Here is a 26,489-nt window from a genome sequence, read left to right as displayed (position 1 = left end):
TTTTGGACCAGATGATGTGAAATTGTATTGATGAGGTAACAGATCTTTTGGGGGCAAAGCATAGAAGAATTTATAAGAGAGAAGTAATTTTCAAGGTTCATTATGGCTATGCCATAGACAAAAAATAAGAAAAGTATCTAAATTAAAGTTGAACCCTTTTGCTTCTAAACAGCTAAAACTCCAAATTTTCACCAAGAATGTACAGATTGCCTGACCAGGTGGTGGCGCAGTTGATAGAGCATTGGACAGGGATGCAAAGGACCCATGTTCAAAACCCTGAGGTCGCCACCTTGAGCACGGGATCATCAGCTTGAGCATGGGGTCTCTGGCTTGAGTGTGGAATCATAGACATGAGCCCAAAGGTCGCTAGCTTGAGCAAGGGGTCACTCGGTCTACTGTAGCCTCCCACCCCGGTCAAGGCACATATGAGAAAACAATCAATGAACAACTAAGGAGCTGCAACAAAGAATTGATGCTTCTTATCTGTCCCCCTTTCTATTTGTCTGTTCCTGTCTGTCCCTCTCTCTGACTCTCTGTCTTTGTTTAAAAAAAAAAAAAAAAAAGCACAAATTTACAGTTATTTCCAATGTGAGCCAGTAAACTTTAAACTTTTCAGGTATGACAGGAAAGATTGCAGAAAAGGCTAGTGGATTTGCATATTCTACCTGCCCTATTTAGAGAGAATCATTTATTCCTGCAGCAGTAACTTTGTTAATAAACGTAGATTGGTAGCTAAAAGATCATCTTGAAAAGTTGCTAAGTATGTAATTTATCACCATTCTTTTGTTCATTTAAATGTAATTTAATTCAACATAAAAACATTGAAACCTTTTAAAATGTTTCTCATGTTAAAAACACTGAAATATATTATTCTAAAACACTATATTTTCATATATACTCTATAAAAATAATATTAATATAGTATTGATTTGGTTTATACTTGAAGTTAAAGTGGATTTAGCATAAAGTAGATTATGTATTCTAATATTACTACTTTAAAAAAATTTTTGTTGAATTTATTGGGGTGACCATTGGTTAAACATGATACACGTTTCTGATGTACAATTCTATAATATATCATCTCTCCCCCCCTCTACCCTATTCTACTTCCCCCTATCCCTTTTATATTACTACTTACTTAGATATTTAAATAAGAATGTTTAAAGCTGACTGGTGGTAAAGTGGATAGAGCATTAACCTAGAACACTGAGGTCCCCAATTCAAAACCCTAAGGTCACTGGCTTGAGCGCGGGCTCATCTGGTTTGAGCAGAGGCTCACCAGCTTGAGTGCCCGGTCACCGGCCTGAGCGTGGGATCATTCACATGAGCCCATGGTTTCTGGCTTGAAGCCCAAGGTCACTGGTTTGAGCAAGGGGTCACTGGTTCAGCTTGAGCCCCCTGGTCAAGACACGTATAAGAAAGCAATCAATGAACAACTAAAGTGATGCAACTACAAGATGCTTCTCATCTCTCTCCCTTCCTGTCTGTCTCTAACTCTAGCAAAAAAAAAAGGGGGGGGGGAGGGTTTCAGAAAATGTACTTATAGACCTAAAAATACCAGAAGTTATGTGGATGATGATATTTACAATTTTTTGTTTTCATCTTCAGCAAATATCAGTCTGCTAATTCCTTCACAGTCACTAAAGTAACAGGTTAGCACTATTTTTTTTATCTTTCTTTCTTGCTACTATGCTGCATGTTATTGTTTCCAAAGAATTTGCTCATTGTTATGTGTTTGAATGCTGTAGTTCAGGCTGTCACTTGTGAGACAACGGTGGAACAGCTCTGTCCCTTTCATAAGCCAGCTTCACACTGCCCAAGGTAATGTTTTCTAAATGTTCTCATACTTTTCTTCACCAGTGAACACATAAAGTACTCCCTATAGGAGATGCTCTAGAAATAAAATGGGAGGAGGGAGTTTCCAGACCACTTAAAGTCAAAATTCAACTTTTACTGTCCTCTCATTTTTTTTTTCTAGACCGGTGCAACAAAGGTTTTCTCTCACCTATATAAAATTTATAATAGTTTCATAAATTAGCTCATAATGGTGTTATTTATATGACATTTTATGCCTTTTAAGAAACCAATTTTATATCGCTTAAATAAGTTGCATAAATCTATTCTGGGGAAAAATGCCAAAAGCAGATAAATGAAAGGATATTAACTCAAGACGAGCATGAAGAAACAGGATTTACCTGGACATCATGCCGGGGAGAGATTCCATAGCTGGCAGATCAGCCCAGAAGAAATGGTCTCTAATATTTAGTGCCATAACCTTGTAGAAAATGTATGCATTGTGTGCCCATGTGTGCACCATTGGTAACCTTATCCTATTTGACATATATCTGTAAACAATTAGATATTTAAAACCTGTTGTATGCTCACAATGTAGTGATGTCATTGAAATGTGTCAGCATTTTTTTTTTGTCCTTTTTGCTCTTTTATCTTGAAAAGAAATTCTTTTTTTATATTAATTTTAATGGGGTAACATCGATAAATCAGGGTACATATGTTCAGAGGAAACATCTCCAGGTTATTTTGACATTTGATTATGTTGCAAACCCATCACCCAAAGTCAAATTGTCTTCCGTCACCTTCTATCTGGTTTTCTTTGTACCCCTCCCCTCTCTGCCAATTCCTCCCCCCCCCAACCACCACCCTCTTGTCCATGTCTCTGAGTCTCATATTTATGTCCCACCTATGTATGGAATCATATAGTTCTTAGTTTTTTCTGATTTACTTATTTCACTCAGTATAATGTTATCAAGGTCCATCCATGTTGTTGTAAATGGCCCGATGTCATCATTTCTTATGGCTGAGTAGTATTCCATAGTATAGATGTACCACATCTTCTTTATCCAGTCATCTATTGAAGGGCTTTTTGGTTGTTTCCATGTCTTGGCCACTGTGAACAATGCTGCATTGAACATGGGGCTGCATGTGTCTTTACGTACCAATGTTTTTGAGTTTTGGGCACATTTTCATTCCAAGCTTACAAGCAATTTATATGTAAAGGAACTTCTACTCACATCACTATCTACATTGTCAGACTTCTTAGTCATAACAAGGTGTAAAAAACAGAGATTAGAGCACAAGCAAGCAGAAACCTCCTCTAGTCTTTCTTTGACCCGAAATCACCTAAGTAAAAACTAACCCACTTTGGAGCTACTGACAGACCAAGTACTGAATAAGGTCAAGGTAGAGCTCACACAGCATGCTCCTAAGTGCAGAGTTTCTGTTACTACCATAGTGTGGTCACTGAATATCCAACGTTCTCAAGCAGAAGGAGAAAATGTTAGTCAGTGGGGATACGCTTCCCCCTGCAGAAACCCCCAACAGCATCTTGTCTCATAAAAATCAACCCTTTAGTTCAAAGTTATGAAAACTCAGGTTAATTTATTACTTATATGTAAATGGTTCAGGCTTAGAGGTTATAGAAAGTATACATACTCAATTAAGAGATTTAAATAAGAAATGTAGTTAATTCTTAAATGCTTCATTTGGTAAAGGTAGTTGTCATTGGAGTTTTTAGAATATTTTTAGGAAAATCATCAATGCCTTCCTCAGAGAATGGTTTCAGTCATTCTGCTGAGGCTGATTTGCTATGCAAAGTGAATTATGTTTCTTCCAGTTTTGTGCATAAAAGAGAAAATGAACTCAGAAAAGCTAATTGATTTAAAATACATATATTAAAAAAAGGTGCCACTTAAGTTTAACCTCTGGGAGTGATTTTTTTTTTAATATCATATAATTGACTGAACATTGATAATTGAACTCTATTTTAAATAAAATGCTTTAGAAACTTTTTTTAAATTGACTAAGCCAATCAGATAGCGTAAGGCAGGCTATTGGATATCTGGAGAAAGAACATTCATGCAGAAAGATTAGTGCAAAGGCCCTGAGGCAGAGCCATTAGCCCAGTATGACTGGATATGGGTGAGAAGGTGGAAGAGCAGGACAGAAGGTCAAAGAGGAAATGGGAGGGGAGGGCAGAGTATGCAGGGCTTATTGACCACTGCAAGGATCTTATTCTGAATGAAATGGAAAACCACTGGGGTATTTGGCACAGAGGAATGATATGGTTGAACTCTGTGCCTCAATGTAAGTGTGTGGAATAAGTAAATTGGAGGGGGCAAAGCAGAAAGCAGGGAGGTCGTAGGAGAGCCTTTTTCAGTGAGCCAGATGTCAGATGATAGAGCTCAGAGTTACAGTGATGAGGTGCTTAGTAACGCTCTGATTATTGATGTATTTTCTTTTTTTCCAATTTATTTTATTTTTTTTAAATTGACTTTATTGGGGTGACACTGGTTTACAAAATTATACAGGTTTCAGGTACTAATTCTACAACACATCTCTGTACACCATATTTGTGAAAGTTTCCTAGTTTTCTTTTTTTTTATAAAAAAGGAAATGAATGCATTTGTGCCAAAGCTGGGAGTGTATAGTATAAGAAGAAGCAGTTGTACCTAATGCCTGGCTTTTACATTTGACCTATTTCAGAAATTTTTAAAAAATGAGTAGGGGCCCTGGATGGATGGCTTAGTGGTAGAGAATTGGCCTGGTGTGTGGCTGTCCTGGGTTCAATTCTGGTCAGGAAACAAAGGAGAAGCAACCATCTGCTTCTCCATCCCTTCGCCTCTTGCTTCTCTCTCTCTTTTTCTCTCCTGCAGCCATGGCTCGATTGGAGTGAGTTGGCCCTGGGTGCTGAGAATGAAATGGCTCCATAACCTCTGTTCAAGCACTAAGAGGAGCTTGGTTGCTGAGCAATAGAGCAATGCCCCAGATAGACAGAGCATTGTCCCATAGGGGGCTTGCCAAGTGGATCCAGGTCAGGGTGCACAGGGAGTCTGTCTGTGCCTCCCCTCCTCTCCGTGAATAAAAAAATGAGTAGGGTTTAGAATGCTCAGTTTTCTTTTGTGTATTTATGTACTTGGTATTTGTAAATATATATTTATTTTTCAGAGTGTACTGCCCTCATAACTGTATGCAAGCAAACCCACATTATGCTCGTGTAATTGGAACTCGAGTTTATTCTGATGTAAGTACCCTAATTCATGCAGCTCTCAGCATTCATGAGTGTGTGCATGTGTGTATGTATTGGTTCCATACATATTTACACAGCACACAAATTTAAATGTGTATATGTATATTAATATGCAAAAGTCCCCCCTTACCCAGGGTTTCCCTTTCCATGATTTTAGTTACCTACAGTCAACCATGGTTAAAATATATTAAATGAAAAAAATTCAGAAAGAAGTCGTGTTAAATTGAATGCTATTCTCAGTAGCATGATGAAATCTCGCAATGTCCTGCTCTGTCTCACCCAGGATGTGAATCATACCTTTGTCCAGCGTCTCCATACTGTAGATGCTCCCCTCCCATTAGTCATTGAGTCGCCATCTCTGTTATGGTATCTCAGGGCTGTGTTCAAGTCACCCTTACCTTACTTCATTATGGCCCCAAGCGCAAGAGCAGTGATGCTGGCAACTCAGACGTGCCAAAGAGCAGCCGGAAAGTGCTTCCTTTAGGTGAAAGATGAGTACAGTACAAGATATTCTAAGGGGGTGGGAGAAGAGAGAGGGAGACACCACAACCATGTTTATGTAACTTACTACAGCATACTGTTATAATTGTTCTATTTTATTGCTGTTAATCTCTTACTAATTTATAAAGTAAACTCTATGATAGAGTATATGTATAGGAAATACATAGGTTATACATAGGGTACAGTATGATCTGCGGTTTAAGGCATCCACTAGGGGTTCTTGGAACAGTAGTCCTTAGGGGTAAGGGGGGACTCCTGTACACAATAAGGAAGCAGATTCTGTGCTGATATATTTGTGTTCTCAGAAGTTAACCATCAATATTACTGAAAAATGAATGCCCATATGTAAATATGGGTGCACAATAATTTATTTTAAATGTTTCTTTATATCCTATCCATCTCTCTCACATCAGACAATGAAATAGTCTGGAAGCATTCTTGCAAGAAGAACTCATTTTGTTTTTCTTTAATCTTCCTTCTGGTTCTTCAGTATGTGAAGTATAAACTGGATAATTAAGAATCTATGTCAACTATATTAACAATATCTTACGTTCCAAAGGTGCATGTAGAAAGCAGCATAGAGCCCTGGCCGGTTGGCTCAGCGGTAGAGCGTCGGCCTAGCGTGCGGAGGACCCAGGTTCGATTCCCGGCCAGGGCACACGGGAGAAGCGCCCATTTGCTTCTCCACCCCTCCGCCGCACTTTCCTCTCTGTCTCTCTCTTCCCCTCCCGCAGCCAAGGCTCCATTGGAGCAAAGATGGCCCGGGCGCTGGGGATGGCTCTGTGGCCTCTGCCCCAGGCGCTAGAGTGGCTCTGGTCGCAATATGGCGACGCCCAGGATGGGCAGAGCATCGCCCCCTGGTGGGCAGAGCGTCGCCCCATGGTGGGCGTGCCGGGTGGATCCCGGTCGGGCGCATGCGGGAGTCTGTCTGACTGTCTCTCCCCGTTTCCAGCTTCAGAAAAATGAAAAAAAAAAAAAAAAAAAAAAAAAAAGAAAGCAGCATAGAATCAGAAAGAGAAAATATGCTAGAATACATGCAGAAGGAAACCAAGTTGAGGAGATGTTGAAATTAGTGTCATTCTTAGGATTGGACTGGGAACATTAGCTCTGTTGGCTTTAGTATGGATGTACTTACTCCTTTTTATTTTGACAGAGACAGAAAGAGAGTCAGAGAGAGGGACAGATAGGTACAGACAGGAAGGGAGAGAGATAAGAAGCATCAGTTCTACGTTGTAGCTCCTTAGCTGTTCGGTGAGTGATTGCTTACTCATATGTGCCTTGGCTGGGAAGGGGGGGGAAGGCTACAGCAGAGCAAGTGACCCCTTGCTCAAGCCAGCAACCTTGGGCTCAAGGCAGCGACCTTGGGCTTCAAGCCAGCGACCTTTGGGCTCAAGCCAGCGACCATGGGGTCATGTCTATGACCCCACACTCAAGCCAGCAGCCCCTCGCACTCAAGCCGGCAACCTTAGGGTTTCGAACCTGGGTCTTCCGTGTCTCAGTCTAATGCTCTATCCACTGCACCACTGCCTGGTCAGGCTGGGTACACTCTTCTTGAGCACAGTTTCAGGTGTGGGTTGGTAAAGAAGATTAAGGAACACATTCGAGGTGGGGTGAGTGGTGTCTGTGGAAACGAGCAGGGGAGAACACGTGAGCTGCAGGCGAGCCTAGCACACAGGTTTGCTTGTCTGTAAGCTGGTGAGAATGAGAGCCAAAAACGCTGCCGCCAATGTCGTGTGATGGTAGAGGGACACAGCTCTTGAAACATACAGGTGGAGTATGAATGCATGCTGATGAGCTTAGATTTATGTGACAGACATTTAGAAACTTACAGATTTCTAAACCGGAGAGTTACAAAATCAAACTTAGGAAATATATAATACTCTTAATGCATATATTCAGTCAAATACTGTGAAAATGACTATCAAGAGAGGCCTGAAATATGTATGTTACCAGTCTGTTTATCTTGGTAAGATCATTTATGTCCAGGTGTTTCTTTCAGTCCAGCTTTACCTTTGAAATTATTCTCTAAATCGAAGTCTCTCCCAAGCTCCTGCTTTGCAATGTTCTTATCTGCAGATTAAATGTCCTGCTGGTATTTTAATTTGCTAGACTTCTCATTTGTTTCCTATCTTCCTGTTTCTGTTTAAAAGCACCCTTTCTCTAATATTCTTTCAGTCAAAATCATGGTTATTTTTCACATACTAAATTGTGGCTACTTTCTCTGGGAAGTGTATCACTAGGTTTCCAAATCCAAGGATGACATTACCCTTCATTCAACCCTGTTCCTTGGTTTTCTCCTTTTAGCTTGTAGCTGATTCTGTTAGGTATTATGATTGTTTCCCCAGCTCTTATATTAATGTTAAGTCCCTCGAGGGCAGCAGCTGGGCAAGTCACACATCACCTTTTCATCAACAGTTGTATGGGTGCCAAGCTGTAAACAAGACAGGCTGGCTTCCTGACTTAACAGAACTTAGAGCACAGAGTAACGTCAGAAACTAAGCACATGCCTTGCACATAAATATTTGCTGAAAAGATAAATTAATAAGTGTATATGAATAAGCATGTTTAGAATCATCAGGGAGTTCCAAAGAAATCATTTTTTTTCCTGGATTGTCCCTCTAAGCACCAAAACCTTTTAAACTTTAGTTAATTCTGATGAAAATCTTTGAAAATAGCCTACACAAAAAGCCATCTCTTTGCTAGAGTGAAGGATTTGTTAGAACTTACATCCTGAGATCATTTTATCTTCTTACTTCAGTGAAATGGGTAGATTTATGTTTTGTTTCGTTTTTGTTTTTGTTTTTTACAGAGATGAGAGAGTCAGAGAGAGGGACAGATAGGGACAGACAGGAACAGAGAGAGACGAGAAGCATCAATCATCAGTTTTTCGTTGCAACACCTTAGTTGTTCATTGATTGGTTTCTCATATGTGCCTTGACCGCGGGCCTTCAGCAGACCGAGTAACCCCTTGCTCGAGCCAGCAACCTTAGGTCCAAGCTGGTGAGCTTTTGCTCAAACCAGATGAGCCCACGCTCAAGCTGGCGACCTCGGGGTCTCAAACCTGGGTCCTCACATCCCAGTCCGACGCTCTATCCACTGCACCACCACCTGGTCAGGCAGATTTATGTGTTTTTATGTAGATCCTTTTAAGAATAAGTTAGAAGTTTAAAGATTACTATTACTGATAAGTGCAGAGGAAGAGATTCAACCATTATCTTCCAATCTTCCCACCACTACAAAGTATATTACCCCTTTAAATCCAAGATATGGAAAGATGAGAACCAGTCTACCAACTTCCCTCATCCTCTCCCTCCCTACTGCCCTACTTTTCTCTGTCTTTATATGCTACAACTTATATATTTTGCTTTTAACTCTCATTTGTGACAGATGAAGTTAATGTCAGCATTTATTTAAAATGTTCCACGCTGTTTTCACAGATGAATTCTTTTTTTTCTGCATGTTATATTAATGCTTATAAAGTGTGGGCATGAGCAGAAAATCTCTTCTGACTTTTGAACTCAAATAGGAATGCCTGCTGACTGCATAGTTACAAGCAAAACAATAGTTTCAAAATATATTAAGTGCTTGGATTTAGTGAATGTTATATCTAAGCACTTTTATTGCCTTGGGGAAAATGCTGATAATGCCTTTTTTAACGGAGCGAGATAAATACTGAAATGTGTATAGAATTATTTTTAATTCCGTCTGTTATGAACCATATTGGATATAAATATTAATTCAGCAAAGGAATGTAGTAACTAGTGAATAAAATGCCTCCTGAGAATAAGGATATGAGGTTTTAGATATATGGCATTTTGTGACAGAGCAAAACATGAAAAGGATTAACCAGCTTGGCGTTCAGGCTCTCTGATCTAATAAATGCTGACGGATGCCACAGGGTTCAGAGCACAGGAATAAAGCGAGGTCATGTAAGATGCGCATTCTCATGTGAACTTTGAAAAGCACATTAGGTCACTCACACGTGCATGGAGATGAGAAAAGAGGACACCAGTGGGATCGGAAGAGACCCGTGAGGAAGTGAGGTGGAGCACTTGGTACTGAACACAGTACGTGTTTCACTCTGAGGAATTTCTCTGGGCTATACTTGCTGTCTTGACAAATTTCAGCAGCACATTTGGGTAGAGCAAACGTTAAAATCTGGAGAAGACTTTGATGGACTCAAAGGTAAAAACTGACTTCTAGAAGTCAGGAGTTTTAAAAATTTGAAAGTGTTAGACTTGAAACAATTTTCTTCTCCATAGAAATCCCATTCAATTCAGATTATATATAACTGATACAATATAATGATCATAGAACTTCCCAGGTACCTCACTCAAGTCAGACCATTTAAACCAGGGTGATGATAGACTCTACAAATCTAGGTGGGGGCCATGACTGTTCTTTTTTTTTTTTTTTTTTTTTTTTTTTTTGAGGGGGGGGTACATTTCTGGGAAAATTTTTTCTGAGATTACATTATATAATAGAAAAATATTCCCCATTAATATAACTGTATTTTTGGAAAGGGACCATACAGATATACAGAACTATGTTTGAGCTGTTTATAAGTCAAAACTGAAGATAAATGAGATACCAATAACCCAACCTGTGAACTCCAGTAGGGACTAGCAAAGGCTGAAACGTAAGAATGATAAATAGACCCATGTAGAGATAAAAGAAGCTAAGTTGCATTTTATTGCTTCGACAATAGAAAAAACCTGCTGTTTGAGACGGGCCTGTGTTTGCTAGATAAGATGGTGAGGGGATCTTAGCACTGTAGCAGTCCCTAAGCTCTGCCTTCAGACTTGCTCAGAAGTGGCTTTAACCTTGTGGCTTTTGAAACATGCCTTTATACACAAAACACCATCATTCTGTGGCGGCTCACTGAGTACCCGCAGAGAGACAGATGTCAGTGACTGCAGTCCATGGGAGAGGGAGCTGGAGGAGTTCACAAATTTTCTGATGGCAGTTCTCCTTTGTCCCTCAGCTGTCCAGTATCTGCAGAGCAGCGGTCCACGCTGGGGTTGTTCGAAATAATGGTGGTTATATTGACGTTATGCCTGTGGACAAAAGAAAGGCTTACACTGCTTCTTTTCAGAATGGAATCTTCTCAGAAAGGTAAAATTTAAATTTTATATAGACTCTATCCTTTACGCTTGCTTTACAACCAGTTCATTTTCATGCAGGTTTGGAGTTGCGTGGCTGAGCCAGTATTTCCTTTATGGATTGCAGTCGTAGGCTTTCCAGGGATGGGAGAGGCCACAGTACCCAAGGTGCCTGTCTCCTGCAGGCTTACAAAAATCAAAATGGAAATCGGATTACAAGTCAGAACTGCTCTTTTGTTAATTGATCTTATAATAAGGAAATATCTTTCATCCTCTTTTGGATTTTCTAGATTAAGTTTTTAGATGTAATTCTTTCTAGGTGAGCAAGGCACTGAATATTTCTCTAATCCAGTTATCTGACAAAGTATTTGACGGAAACAATGAGTCTGGTTTTCCCCAGGACCAAATTTTCTTTTTGATTGAATGTTGGGCGCCTAATATGACATAAATGAACTTATTCAAGTCATCTCATAGTCTGTGACTCATTAGTATTATGTATTATGATGGTTTGAGAAAATTCATGGAGCTTACTTTATGAAGTATTTATAAAATTTCAGAGAAAAGAACCTATAGTAACTTGTCAAATCAGTGGTATTTGTGGTGGAAGTAATATTAAGTCTCATGTATTTTGTATAGACACAGAAAATTCCTAGCTTTTAGATATTTAATGAGCTCTTAAAATCACTAGTGGAAGGGTTCAGGGGTCCTCAAACTTTTTACACAGGGGGCCAGTTCACTGTCCCTCAGACCGTTGGGGGCCGCCACATACAGTGCTCCTCTCACTGACCACCAGTGAAAGAGGTGTCCCTTTCCGGAAGTGTGGCGGGAGCTGTATAAATGGTTTCAGGGGGCCACATGCGGCCCGCGGGCCGTAGTTTGGGGACGCCTGGGTAACTTTTCTCTGAAGGACACCAGAGGGTGTGCTCTGCAGGGTTGGCTCTCAATTGCTTTCTACATAACCATCTGGGCGCCATCCTCATTAAAAGACAGATTGGTATTTAGTATCTGTTTTCAGAGGAACTGTATCAAGGACATTTTATAGCCTGGCTTATGGTCTCCTTAAGCAGATATGATATATAAAGTAGATTCTTGAGTTACAGGACTCTGATATTGAGTTTTATAGGCTAAAGTAGGTGATGTGGTTTCATTTACCTGTCATATTTCTTAAATTTATTTTTAAACAATAGGATGACAGGTGACAGCCTAAGAAAACTGAGAATAATTATTTTTTGAGAATCTGCTATGAATTTTCCAGAATGCTCTGGGTACTTGAAGTATATTACCTCCGCTCCCCCAACAGCGCCGCGAAGTTGATTTCTGTCAACCCTGATTTACAGGTAGATGTGTTAAGGGAGGCTCAGGGAGGTTAAGTGATATGCGCAAGGCCACGGAACTGGTCAGTCTCAGAGCTCGGGTTTGGCACTCATATGTCAGTGGGCTCAGAAATCATTTTCCCCAGTATTATCACTGTGTACAGGGAAAACACATTTGCTTTCTAAAAGTGATTCATTCTGTGTCCTATAAATAAAGTGGCTTTTGAGTGGCCATCTGCCTGTGTATAAAGTCTGGCACGTGCGACTGTTGTGTGTGCACACTTGTGATATCCTCTTTCTGAAATTCTCCCCTTTCCTTGTACATGAATCAATATATCAAAGGAATTGGACTCTTTCTCCCTCTTACCATTTATTGTGTTGGTCTCTAAAGCCTTTTTTTTATTAAGAAAATAAAACTTTGCACAAAAATGTAAAGACTTCAAAAGTGTAAATTTGTTTAGAATAAATAATGGTTAATGGCATTTTAATCTGTTTTAAATTTTAGGCATTTAAACAAAACACACCTTGGCTAATATTGCCAAATAAAATATAAATAATTTAAGAAGGAGTAAAATATATGATTCTGTATTGCTTTTAACTTGTTTTAAAATACCTCTAGATTGAGATTGCATGCTGTGTGTGTGCATGTGTACATGTATTTTCATTTTAATAAAATGATTCTTAGGCCTTTTCAGATTTGACCATTAAATTTTCTCACTAAGATTTTTTTTAAGCATAGATGTTAAAAATATTAAATAAGTATGATAGCATAAAATTTAAATTTTGTCAGACTTAGGAAACGATAGTATTAGGAGTACTTCTTAAATATGACCATCTTTTTAACTAGCAGTCAATTTTTAACCGTGTCCATGGGGCAGTAAACCTGGATCTCGGTACTGAAGAGCAGCATCTCAGTATTCCCCCAGGGTAATTGAATCACAGCTGCCCAACTCTGCTCTGTTCCCATCAAATGTGGTAATACACAAATGAATGTTCTGGAATCAGCCAACTTCTATATAAAATACTGCTATTTTTACTATGTACCTTAAGTTTCTTTGGTAAACATGTAGCTCAGCATACAACCAAGATGTAAAGAATTATGTTATCCTCACTCAGGCTTCCCAGTAACCGTAAATTACAGCAGTCTAAGCAAGTTGACCATCTGCATTCACAGAGCTGCTTTCCTGACCGTCGCGAACAGACATGACTTATTTGAGGGATTATATATGGAGATGACATCAATCTCCTTTTTGTATTTTTGCAGTTTACAGAACCCTCCAGGAGGAAAGGCATTCAGAGTGTTTGCTGTCGTGTGAGACGGAACACACTGGGAGGAGACTCGTTGAGACTGTTCCAAGTGCCGTGTTTCTGAAGTTTGTACAAAACTGTAACATTACTGTACAGAAGATAGCAGCTATTTTCAGCTCCCCCCAAAGTGCCAAATGCATATAAATCTTGATAGACAAACTCTGTAAAATAAAACATGGGACATTATTAGCTTTGGAAAAAGTAATGAATTATGTAATGGTTTTAGAAATCCTGTGTTAAATATTGCTATATTTTCTTAGCAGTTATTTCTACAGTTAATTACATAGTCACAATTGTTCTACATTTTATATGTTATATTACATGGTGCTTTGTATATGCCACTAATAACATGAATCTAAACATTGAATGTGAATGGCCCTCAGATAGTCATCTGGTGCATTTAAAAACAATAATGACAAAAATAATAACTAAAAATGAAAGAAACCATGCTATTACATTTTCCCCAGTTTAATACTCTGCCATTACCTACTCCAAATAATCTCAATAATTTTCCACTTACTACTTGTCTAGTTTTTCTCTCCTGTTAAGTTTAGGCATATAGGATATTAAGTCCTGATGCTGTACTTCTTATTTTGTATAAAGTAAGTCCTTAATATCCAAATAAATCTGTTGTAATGTTCGATTCCCTGGGAATGAAGTCAAGGTGGTGGTCGGAATGTGTTCCTCGTGATCACACAGTAAATGAGGGCTAAGCATGGGCAGCCAGAGCTCTCTGTGTGCTGTTCACACTGACGTCACATTTTCTTTTGTGTCCTGGCAAATACTCCTGCAGGCCAGGAAGTATAATAGAACATGTTTAACAAAGATGAACCAATGTATTGCATCACCATTGCCACTGAATTTCTTAACGGTAAATGGCTGTGTGTATAAATGTTGCCATATTATGGTACCTATAATGGTGATCTATTTGTTTCTATGAAAAATTTATTGTGCTTTGAGTCTAAAAATCTGTAAAATGTTAATTTTGTTTTTTCCTGCTGGTGAATTTACTCTTTCTCTGTAAACATATTAAAATAATTGTGTTTCAAAGTATTATTTTTAGTTTCCTTTGCATCCTTGTTTTGATTTAGAATCATTTTACATCTATAAAATTATTGTCTTTTATTTGGGGGCTATTGAAATTAATATAAATAACATCTTTAATACCAAAAGTCTTCAAAGTCAACCTGACTAGTTAGGTAATTGTATGTGAAAGGCAAGACAATCATAAGTTTAGAAATATTATATTAAGGGAAAATTTGAATAAAATGTGTTCAGTGAATTTCTAAAGTAGAAAGAAATAATCTGAAAGATATAAAGTGATTATGAAAGAATCAACAAGACAGTAGTAGATACTTAACAATATTTTTAGACAGTAAATGAGTAGGTGTTTAGGAGCAGATAATAAATTATAAACAGGTCAGGGAAAACAAGAGAAATGGATAATATAAATAAAAAAAGAAAACACATATAATCATTTATCAAGTACTGGCCAGGAATTAAATGGTTTATAATATAGGTATTCAAAACTTAAGCACTTAGCCCTGGTCAGATAGCTCGGTTGGTTGGAGCATTGTCCGGAAACACAGAGGTTGCCGGTTCAATCTCTGGTCAAGATACATATGGGAACAGATTGATGTTCCTATCTCTCTCTCTCTCTCTCTTTCTCTTTTCCTCTCTCACTGAAATCAATAAATAAAATAAAAAAAACTTAAGCACTTACACATTGAAAATTTCAAAACTTAAAGAAGATTTTGTGGGAACATCTTTTCCCCAAAAGATGCATTGCACCTTCTTAAATAGCATGATTGAAAGGTAAACTTTAGCCAGCTTCAACTTCTGTTTCTCATTTTCCCACCAGTGGGGAAGCCCCATCGATTCAGTCAGATTTCTAGTATTGTCCATAGTGTAGATATCCATCATCAGTTTCCCAAACTATCTCAGTGTCTCTAGCTGGAGTGTGCTCACTTTGTTCATCTCCTTTCCTTTACAATGCACCCTTAATTTTTGTACTGACATCACTCTCTTCTATAAGTTTCCATTATTTAATATAACAAAACCACCTTATGAAAGCACTTGAGGACCTCTGTAGGCTTGTTTCATATTGCTCTTCTAAGCTCTTTTACACAAGATGTGGTCTTGAGTTACTTAACTTCATTGTCTCAGTGACCTCACCTGAAGAATAAAAAGGGACAAACACCTCATAAGGATTGCTTTAAGAACTAATTGACATATTATTTATAATGCACTTAAAAGAGCATCACATATATGGCATGTGGTCAATATATGTCAGTTTTTTATTAATATTATTTTAACCATTTTTGTTGTTATTTACCTTGGGGAAACTACATCTCTTATAGTGCAATACTTATCCTTCAGCATTCAATGTGGAAATCCTCCAGGAATTCCCCTGTTATTATTCCTGGTAATTAAATAATGCTCTTTAATATGGTTTTTTATTTTATTTTTTATGACAGAGAGAGAGAGACAGAGAGAGGGATAGATAAGGACAGACAGACAGGAAGGGAGAGAGATGAGAAGCATCAATTCTTCGTTGCGACACCTTGGTTGTTCATTGATTGCTTTCACATATGTGCCTTGACCAGGGGGCTACAGCAGACCAAGTGACCCCTTGCTCAAGCCAGCAACCTTGGATTCAAGCTGCTGAGCTGTGTTCAAACCAGATCAGCCTGCACTCAAGCCAGCTACATTGGGGTTTTGAACCTGGGTCTTCTTCATCCCAGTCCGATGCTTTATCCACTACACCACTGCCTGGTCAGGCAATATGCCTTTTTCTTTAATCATATTAATTTTGTTTTTAGATTTTATTCATTTTTCAGAGAGAGAGGAGAGAGAGAAGGGGGAAGGAACAGGAAGCATCAACTCCCATACGTGCCTTGATTAGGCAAGCCCAGGGTTTCAAACTGGCAACTCAGCGTTCCAGGTGGACATTTTATCCACTGTACCACCACAGGTCAGGCTAACCATCTTAATTTTTAAAATTCTGCCTTTTATTATGTTTAGTTCTTTAAATTTAAGGGTAAACTCCATGAGAATTGTAGTACTGTACTCTTTATCAATAGTCTCTTCTGCAAAGACACAGTGGATCAATATTACTACATGAATATTCAGTGACCCCTAATTTTATTCTTGATGACATAAGTGAATATTATAGCATATTATCACAGCAAAAGGTACATTGTTATAGCTAATGACAGTATTAATCAAAATTCTATTTGTGTATTTAAAACAGGTCAATGCTTATAAAATAGTATCAATATCAATTTATTTTTAGAAGTTTACCAGACCACATTTTTTATATTTCTTTAATGTTTGTATCTAATAAAATAAATCTGTGTATTTCAAGTAAAGCAGAATTCTCCAAAAAATATTCTCTTAATCTATTACATAATTGGTATATTATAATGTATGTTTTCCTATTCAATATTGTAAGAAATTTTAATGATTTTGAAGACCACAGTGGGCTAAGGAAAGAAACAGAGCCATCCTTTGCAAATAGACCAACTTCATATCTGGAATTTAAGCTAATTGATTGCACAAAGAATTACATTGTTTAGGTTAATTTTAAATACTTATCTAAGATGATACTTCAACCCTGGCACCATAATATTCAAGAGCTAAAGAAACAGTTTAGTCAAATAATCTGATCCTTTTTCACTAATTTGTTGGAATTAGGAGCTCTATTGTATCAGTCTGAGATTTTAAGAAGCAGGCAAAGTCTTTAGAACTCTGTTAGGCTTAGCAATTAGGGACTCTTTTCCTCTGATCATCCAATCCCTATGTCACGTCCCACAACATGATCAGAGTATGAAGCAATGCTAATAAGCAAACATTTTTGCACTAGACCATTTGTATGGCCAGTGGCCACCACCATCGTGGTCATGCAGGTTCTCAATGAATTCAGACAGACGGTAAAGAAACAGTGGAGCCAAAAAATGGTGGGCCATTCCTTTATTAGTCTCGCACTGGCCAATGAGCAAACAGACAGGGAAAACACTTCCCTTTCATTCAGGGCTCCCAAAGGCCTGATGCATTCTCTGGTTCCACAACCAGGAGAATCTTCTCCAGTTCCTCCTAGAATCAAAGGCCCCACCAGCCTCAGTGGAGCTCGCAAAGCCCCTCAGCTCTGGTTCCCCATCTGCATCCCCTTCTCTCTCTCTGCAAAGCATGGCTTCTTTCTGCCTCTTCTCTCTCTGCAAAACTAGCTTCTTCTTCAGCACCCTGCATTCTCCCACTCTCTCTGCAAAAACTGCCTGGGCCCACAAAGACCCCTCTTCCAGCAAACATTAGCAAAACAAAGGCCCCTCCCAAGCAAGAATGCAATGCCTAATTTGCAATCCACTGCCCTGCTCTGAGGGCAAGCACACACGTGGCTGCCCAGTGACATTTTTTAACAATAAAGTGAACAAACTAAAAAAATACAAATTTTACAAACTCATTTGCCCAACACCATTAAATTATGAAAACAAAGTTTTCAATAATTATTAAAAATTTTCTAATTAAAAACAATTATTTGTCAACTACATTTATGACTATGTTGATGAGGATGAAAAGTAGACAGCCTGTACTAGGCTGTACTTGACAGCTCAGTTTTAAGAAAGAACATGTTAAAAATGAAGTGGAGGCCCTGGCCGGTTGGCTCAGCGGTAGAGCGTTGGCCTGGCGTGTGGGGTACCCAGGTTCGATTCCTGGCCAGGGCACATAGGAGAAGTGCCCATTTGCTTCTCCACCCCACCCCCTTCCTCTCTGTCTCTCTCTTCCCCTCCTGCAGCCAAGGCTCCATTGGAGCAAAGATGGCCTGGGCGCTGGGGATGGCTCCTTGGCCTCTGCCCCAGGCGCTAGAGTGGCTCTGTGTTGGGCAGATAAAATGTATTATGCTCACTTTGTTAAAGATAACACGAGGAGGCCGTTGCCCAGGTGATATTAATGTGTGTTGGGGATCATTGTAGCCTGGGGCTTGGTTTTGGGATTAAGCCTTTCCCACCCTTTTTGATGTGGGGCGGTACAATCCAATCATGCCTCAGAGAAGTGACTTTGTATTAGAGACTTTCCTATTTTGTATATTGGATTAAGGGTTTGGATTTCTACACTATAAAATGGGGACAAAGCGGGAGCTTGGGCGCTTGGTTCCTGAGATTATCATTAGAAGAGAGAGCAGAGGAGAGCAGAGAAAGGCCAAGTGGAGGAGGCCAGGAGAAGCAGCCAAGATGGTGGAGTGCTGAGTGAGATGCCAGTTTGTGTAGAGTTTGTATTTGGGATAAGGAAGGAGATGGGGAACAGAGGTGAATAAGTCTGGTGAGCTAGAAACCTTTGATTCTAGGAAACTCGGATAAGTCAGTAGCTTTGTGAGCACTGAATGTGACTGGGTTTTGGAGCCCAGTGTGTATTTTTACTTGCCTGCCGGGTGCAAGCTAGAATTAAAGACTATGGCCCATCAGCTTTTGGCTCCGCTGTTTCTTTGCCGACTGTCCGAATCCAATGTGAACCTGCATAGGCCAGAAGGCTGCTGTGATAGTGGCCCTGGCCTTGGCTTCTGGCTTTACACTCTGGTTGCAACAGAGCGACACCCCGGAGGGGCAGAGCATCGCCCCCTGGTGGGCAGAGCGTCGCCCCCTGATGGGCGTGCCGGGTGGATCCCGGTCGGGCGCATGCGGGAGTCTGTCTGACTGTCTCTCCCCGTTTCCAGCTTCAGAAAAATACAAAAAAGAAAAAATGAAGTGGAAAGCATGAATAATATTTGAAAGTGCTAGAAGTGATTGAAATAACATTAGAAATGTTAAATCCCAACCTACCTGAACTCTTAACCTGAAACAAAATTAAAAAAAAAAAAAAGATCTGTATAAGAACAACTTGGTCAGGAACAATATAATGAGAAACAAATAAACAGCCCCTCCTAAAGCTTTCTGCTTCCATTCATTCCAAAAATACTGAGTTCCTATAATTTGCTTATGAACTGGCTATTCAATATAGATAAATTTATTAGCAAAAATGCCCTCAGGAAATCAGAACCTAGTAAACAAGACAGACATTAAATAATCACAGAAATAATAGATTGCAAACCATGAAGACTGTAGAACTGCAGTTATAGAGAAAGTGTTTATGGTATGGTGGGAGTATTTTAAAGTGGGACTTGGCCTCATGGGGGAGAGAAAAGACGACTTTATCGTGGAATTGACATTGAAGCTTAGCTCTAGACTCTAGAGGATGAGTAGGAGTAACTACAGAGGGTTGGAATTCAGAAATGTCCAACTTGAATAATACGATGACATGACACATATTAATACGCTCAAAAGACACTCAGGTATTCAGCATTTGAGCAGAGAAGCAAGAGAATTAAATAGAATTTATAACAGTACACATTTTATTACATTTTAAAATAGAAAGTATTATCCTACTTGAAATAACCAGTCAGATAAAGACGAATATCACATTGTAAAGCCAGAAGCCAGGGCCAGGGCTACCAACACAGCTGCCGCCTGGCCCATGCAGGTTCGCATTGGATTCGGACAGTCGGTAAAGAAACCATGGAGCCAAAAACTGGTGAGTCATAGTCTTTAATCTAGCTTGCACCCGGCGGGCAAGTAAAAATACACAATGGCCTCCAAAACCCAGTCACATTCAGTGCTCACAAAGCCACTGACTTATCCGAGTTTCCTAGAATCAAAGGTTTCTAGCTCACCAGCCTTATTCACCTCTGTTCCCATCTCCTTCCTTATCCCAGATACAAACTCTACACAAACTGGCATCTCACTCAGCACTCCACCGTCTTGGCTGCTTTTCCTGGCCTCCTCCACGTGGCCTCCTTCCGCTGCTGGCTCTACTCTCTCTGCTCTCTCATGCTAACCTCAGAAACCAAGAGCACAAACTCCCGTTTTGCCCCCACTTTATACTGTAGCTTCACAACCTCTAATCCAATATACAAAGTAGGGAAGTCTCTAATACAAGGTCACCTCTGAGGCATGATTGGATTGTACCACCCTACATCAAAAAGGGTAGGAAAGGCTTAATCCCAAAACCAAGCCCCAGGCTACAAGGATTCTCAACACACATTAATATCACCTGGGCGATGGCATCTTTAACAAAGTGAGCATAATACATTTTATCTGCCCAACAATCCACCCCTATGCTCACTTTACTACCCACAATCTACATCACCCGCATCCCTGTACAAGGAAATTAGGCACAACACAAATTACAACATGGCAAATTATACAATTTCAACAATTACAAAGGTACACTTCACCAGTCTCTGAGCACTTAGCCCAAAGCGCAAAATGTCCTCGGCCTTCTTTCTAGCCATGGGAAAAGCTTCCTGGGGTAGGGGAGTGCTTCCAGCAAAGCCACCCCCTACCCCCATCAGGGTATTTCACATTGTCCAAAATCCGTAATCCGTAAGTCCATCCAACAAAGGAGCCAATGCCCACTCCGGTCGTAGTCCAGGAAACCAGTCCACGCACATGGGGCGTCAGCCACCCCCCTCATTCCTGCCATCCTGGCAGGTCTTACACTGTCCCAAAGAGGGGCACGTGGCAATGGCAGTCAGCATTACCATCTCTGCTCCGGAGAGCATGATAGCGTTCAACCAAGTGTCCCAAAATCGCAGACCTACCAGAGCCGTAGTAGGTGCTGCTTCCAGCTGGGCTTTCATCTTATGGAGACTGTGGATTGCAACTCCAGCCCGATTCTCCTCATCCTCCAAAGAGGAACTAGAAACACCAGCTCCTGCTGCCGGGCTTGAACCCCGGGTCACTGCCGCCTTTTGCTCCGCAGACCTTGCAGCTCCGGACTCGGCTTCAGCCTCAGCCTCAGCCTCAGCCCTGGCCTCCCGCCGCTGCTGGCTCTCCACAACATCCAGGGCAATCTGCAACTCACGAACCTCTGAATCCTCCTCCAGCTTTTGCTCCATTTCCAGGTGAATCTCGCAAACCTGGTTGGCCTCCTCCTCCAGCGCTTCCTCCAGCTCCAGGGTCAGCATCGGTTTCTCCTGCGTTTGCTCCAGCTCCTTCCCCTGCTCGGTTTGCAGGTCCCAGGCAGCCTCTTCCACAGAGCTCTCAGTTTCCTCACGCATGGCTGTAAAAGTCAACCAGCCTACAATCCCCAAAAGGACAGCCATGGGGAACCCTAACACTAGCCAGTCCTCTACTCCACCACTCAAAGGCTCCTTGCCGATCTGTATCGAATCCTGCCACAGACTACGCCAAATGTAAAGCCAGGAGGCACGGCCAGGGCCACTATCACAGCAGCATTCTGGCCCATGCAGGTTCACATTGGATTCGGACAGTCGGTAAAGAAACCATGGAGCCAAAAACTGGTGGGCCATAGTCTTTAATCTAGCTTGCACCCGGCGGGCAAGTAAAAATACACACTGGGCTCCAAAACCCAGTCACATTTAGTGCTCACAAAGCCACTGACATATCCGAGTTTCCTAGAATCAAAGGTTTCTAGCTCACCAGCCTTATTCACCTCTGTTCCCATCTCCTTCCTTATCCCAGATACAAACTCTACACAAACTGGTATCTCACTCAGCACTCCACCGTCTTGGCTGCTTTTCCTGGCCTCCTCCACGTGGCCTCCTTCCGCTGCTGGCTCTACTCTCTCCGCTCTCTCATGCTAACCTCAGAAACCAAGAGCACAAACTCCCGTTTTGCCCCCACTTTATACTGTAGCTTCACAACCTCTAATCCAATATACAAAGTAGGGAAGTCTCTAATACAAGGTCACCTCTGAGGCATGATTGGATTGTACCACCCTACATCAAAAAGGGTAGGAAAGGCTTAATCCCAAAACCAAGCCCCAGGCTACAAGGATTCTCAACACACATTAATATCACCTGGGTGACGGCATCTTTAACAAAGTGAGCATAATACATTTTATCTGCCCAACACACATTATTTTACTTCTCTGCAGAATCTAATTGTATAGCCAGTAGTTGTGGCCCTTACGGCCATGCACATGCAGGTTCTCACTGAATTTGGGCAGACGGTAAAGAAACAGTGGAGCCAAAAAATGGTAGGCCAAAATGGTAGATCTCACAAAGCCCTGATACATTATCTGGTTCCACAACCAGGAGAATCTTCTTTAGTTCATCCTAGAACCAAAGGCCTCACCAGTCTCAGCAGAGCTCACAAAAGCCCCTCAGCTCTGGTTCCCCATCTGTACACCTTCTCTCTCTCTGCACAAACTGGCTTCTTTCTCAGCACTCTGCATTCTCTCTGCTCTCACTATACAAATATGGCTTCTCTCTACCTCTTCTTCTTTTCTTCTTTTCAAAACTTTCTGGTGCAAAAACTTCTCCTCCAGCAAACATTAGCAAAACAATGGCCCTTCCCAATCAGGAAGGTAACTTGTAATTTCACAGAGGACTTATACCTGGCACTGCCCAGCCCCCAATATAAACTATAAGCAAGCAAACATAAAAATCATAATTTATAAATTTTTTTTTTACAAACTTATTTGACCAACCTTAATGAACAATATAAACTAACAAAATAGAAATAGACTCAGATACAGAGAACAGACTGACTGCTGTCAAAGGGGACGGCCTTTGGTAAACTGGCCTTTTGGTAAAAGTGAAGGGATTAAGCGAAGATAAAAAAAGACACAGATAACAGCCTGGTGATTGCCAGAGGGAAAGGGGAGCGGTGGAATAGAAGAGTGTAGGGGGATACGTGGTGATGGAAAGAGACTTGATTTTGCGTGGTGAACACGTGGTGCAATACACAGGTAATGTTTTATAGAGTTTGTCAACATAAGAAACATCCAAACCTATAAGAATTTTTATGACTTTATTTGAGCCAAACTATCAACAATTGCTGAGAAGCAAAGTCTCAATGTTTTGAGAAAATGCTCTGGAAAACGGAAGTTTTACCATTTATTTTATATGTCAGAATCAAAGGGGAAGATATAAGAAGGTTACAGGAAATCCATTGGTAATAGATTAGGGAGATGGGAGAAAGCAAAGCTGGGAAATCTTTGGGATTGGATTTAAAAATGTAAAGGTGGGCCCTGGCTGATTGGCTCTGCAGTAGAGAGTCAGCCTGGCATGTGGAAGTCCCGGGTTTGATTCCTGGTCAGGGCACACAGGAGAAATGCCTATCTGCTTCTCCACCCCTCCCCCTCTCCTTCCTCTCTGTCTCTCTCTTCCCCTCCTGCAGCCAGGGCTCCATTGGAGCAAAGTTGACCCAGGTGCTGAGGAGGGCTCCATGGCCTCCGCCTCAGGCGCTAGAATGTCACCAGCCCCAAGGGAGCAACGCCCCAGATAGGCAGAGCATCGCCCCCTGGTGGGCATGCAGAGTGGATCCCTGTCGAGTGTATATGGGAATCTGTCTGCCTACCTCCCTGCTTCTAACTTTGGAAAAATACAAAAAAATAAAAAAGAAGAAAAAGTAAAAGGTACTTCTTTTACATAAACATAAACAGGTAAAGGATAGTTAATGGTTAACAATTAACATGATAATAACAATGAAGAGGTTTATGGCTTCAGCTCTGGTGGGCTGGCTGTGCTCTGAGGGGCAGGAAAAAAAGATTACTCTTACATTTCAAAGGTAAGTTATCAGGCACATTATTGTAGATGTGTGTGTGTGTGTGTGTGTGTGTGTGTGTGTGTGTGTGTGTGTGTGTAAGACAACAAACAGGCTCTATCATGGTAAGCATTGACCTTTGTAAGACAAAATGATCACTCCAGGACATGACTACCCATCATGCACTGCTTTTTGATAGAAAGTTTTAATTTCAGACTATCCTGTGTGGTTACTTTGGGTCTCTGAGTCTGCTCTGCAAGGCCACCAGCAGGGCTCCCCTGAGCTTGCCAGGGTGTGCAGGTGGCCCCTTCTTCGTCTACAAGTGTACACTAGAAAACCATATAATATTATTAACCAGTGTCACTCCAATAAATTCATAAAAATAAAACAAAATGTTTAATGTTATTGGGATCTAAAGAGTACTTATAGCCTGACCAGGTGGTGGTGCAGTGGATAGAGCATCAGACTGGGATGCACAGACCCCGGTTTGAGACCTCAAGGTTGCCAACTTGAGCGTGGGCTCATCTGGTTTGAGCAAAGTTCACCAGCTTGGACCCAAGGTCACTGGCTTGAGCATGGGGTTACTTGGTCTGCTCTAGCCTCACAGTCAAGGCACATATGAAAAAGCAATCAATGAACTAAGGTGTCGCAATGAAAAACTGATGATTGATGCTTCTCATCTTTCTCCCTTCCTGTCTGTCTGTCCCTATCTATCCCTTTCTCTGGCTCTCTCTGGCTCTGTAAAAAAAAAAAAAAAAAAAAAAAAAAAGGTACTTATATGATTAACATGTCTAAAGCATGGATTGCATATAATTGTATGAGAGGGAGTGGAACAGTGTTTATTGAGTACCCAAACTGTGTTCACACTGCCTTGCATTTCATATGTATTAGTTGATTCACACAACAATCCTGAAAGGCAAGATTATTTTTCTCAATTTGTGTATTAGAATGTAGATTCTGAAAGGTTGAACAACATTGTCTAGGGTCTTGAATTTGAGAAATGTAATTCAAGACTCCATTTGAAACCAGAAATATTGGAGTTTGTGCTACTTGTCATCAATTCAGCCAAATAAGTTGAGACAGGGATTGAATCTTTTATAAATGCTTTATTCAGATGACTGGCAATCTGAGGGGATAGGAATGGGGTTGGGGAGGATATTTCCAAATCTTCACAACCCCCTATCCCCACCAACCATGTTATTAGGGGAAGAAGAGGGTAGCTAAGTGTTTTGGAAACAAGGGAGAGTTGGTAAACTCATAGTCAAAGTTCATTGGATCAGAGTCAGTGGGCATTCAGTTCTTGGAGCACAAAGGCTTTGCTTGAAGTCCTTTGGGGCACAAAGGTGCATCATTTTCAGGTCCCCTGGGACCCAAAAGGATATTGTTTACAAGTCTCCTTAACTCAAGCAAGCCTGTTTAGGTATCCCAGTTTCTGTAACAAAGCTTTTACTTCCATTAGCCTTTAAGCTCATTGACCACAACCACAGTCACCATTACTCAAGCTAAAAATTTAACTCTTGAGTTTCCCTGATCACATTTATCTAATTCCAAAGCCCATGCCCTTGCTTCTTAATCACCTTTACTAAACATTTACATGAAGACTGAATAACTTCAGTAATTTCTCCCACACTGGGTTAAGAAGTACTATTGCAGAAAGTTTTATTATACTTAGCTATGCCAAAAATTTGCTAGATGCAGGAAGATCTGTAGAAGAGGAATTACGGCTTTAGTTTTCTTTAGAAGTGGCCTATAGATAAAAGGAAACATTGGTTCAAGAACACCAGGAAAAAATGAGGTTTATGTTCTGTAGATTTTGAACTAATGGAGTACTTTTTTAAGACAATAGATTAAGTACTCCCCCTCCCCCAATTTGTTAAAAGGATAACAAAGAGGAAGAAAAGTAATATACTCATTAAAGCACAAATATCTTGAAGATGGAATGCAGTTGAAATCATAGTGATAATGATTGATTCAGAGCACACGGACCCTCAAGGGAAGGCTGCAGTTGACAAAAGGCCTGTCTTAATGGTAAAGCTATAAATCAAAAGAGATTGAAGTGAGCTTTCTTACTTTCATTCAGTTGACTTTCCAGCTTCATTCTTTACTCTCTCCAACCCCAACCTGCCTACATTCTCTCAAATGACTCCAACTAATCAACATTTCACCACACACAAACTTAGACCTTTCTCATTCAAGAAATAGATTGACAATCAGAGGTAACCAGGTTAATCAAACTGGTTCTTCAAACTTATATATGAACAGAAAAAAGTACCCCAGGCATAACCACAGATAAGCAAATATCACATCAACTGATGCAAGAAGAAGCAGACATTTCAAAGAAGAGTATCTCTAAAAATATAAATGACCTCAACAGGTGTTTAAAAGATACTATACTCATAAAACAAGAACAGACTAGCAGAAAAAAGAAACAGAACAAGAAATGTACCAGGTCTTAGAAGAGATTAGAATACCTAAGTTACCTGAACTCCAGGAGTAAAAAAAGAAGACATGCTTAAAAGTTGTCATGTGATCTAAAAGTAGGGGTTTTTATAGAAATGGAAAACATAACAGTTAGACATAATTTTAGCTATTTAACATGTATGTAGTGCTATCTCACTGTGGTTTTACTTTACATTTACCTGATAATACTGTTGATCATCTTTCATGTGTCATTTGTATA

At 40.3% G+C, this 26,489-nt stretch overlaps 1 protein-coding gene across 1 annotated transcript in view; it reads left to right on the top strand.

Annotated features, from left to right (window-relative positions):
* Positions 1–14,269, top strand: part of CRISPLD1 (cysteine rich secretory protein LCCL domain containing 1) — a 43,048-nt gene extending 28,779 nt beyond the window's left edge. Inside the window, exons 11-15 of the mRNA XM_066378859.1 lie at positions 1,609–1,652; positions 1,749–1,821; positions 4,963–5,038; positions 10,530–10,660; positions 13,225–14,269. Of these exons, the coding sequence (XP_066234956.1) occupies positions 1,609–1,652; positions 1,749–1,821; positions 4,963–5,038; positions 10,530–10,660; positions 13,225–13,276 (376 nt within the window). The 3' untranslated portion in view covers positions 13,277–14,269. The remainder of the gene's footprint in view (positions 1–1,608; positions 1,653–1,748; positions 1,822–4,962; positions 5,039–10,529; positions 10,661–13,224) is intronic.
* The last annotated feature ends 12,220 nt before the right edge of the window (positions 14,270–26,489 follow it).

This window comes from Saccopteryx leptura, chromosome 3 (genome assembly GCF_036850995.1).
Source record: "Saccopteryx leptura isolate mSacLep1 chromosome 3, mSacLep1_pri_phased_curated, whole genome shotgun sequence".
Classification (NCBI taxonomy): Eukaryota; Metazoa; Chordata; class Mammalia; order Chiroptera; family Emballonuridae; genus Saccopteryx; species Saccopteryx leptura.
This window is presented reverse-complemented; position numbering and strand designations above follow the sequence as displayed.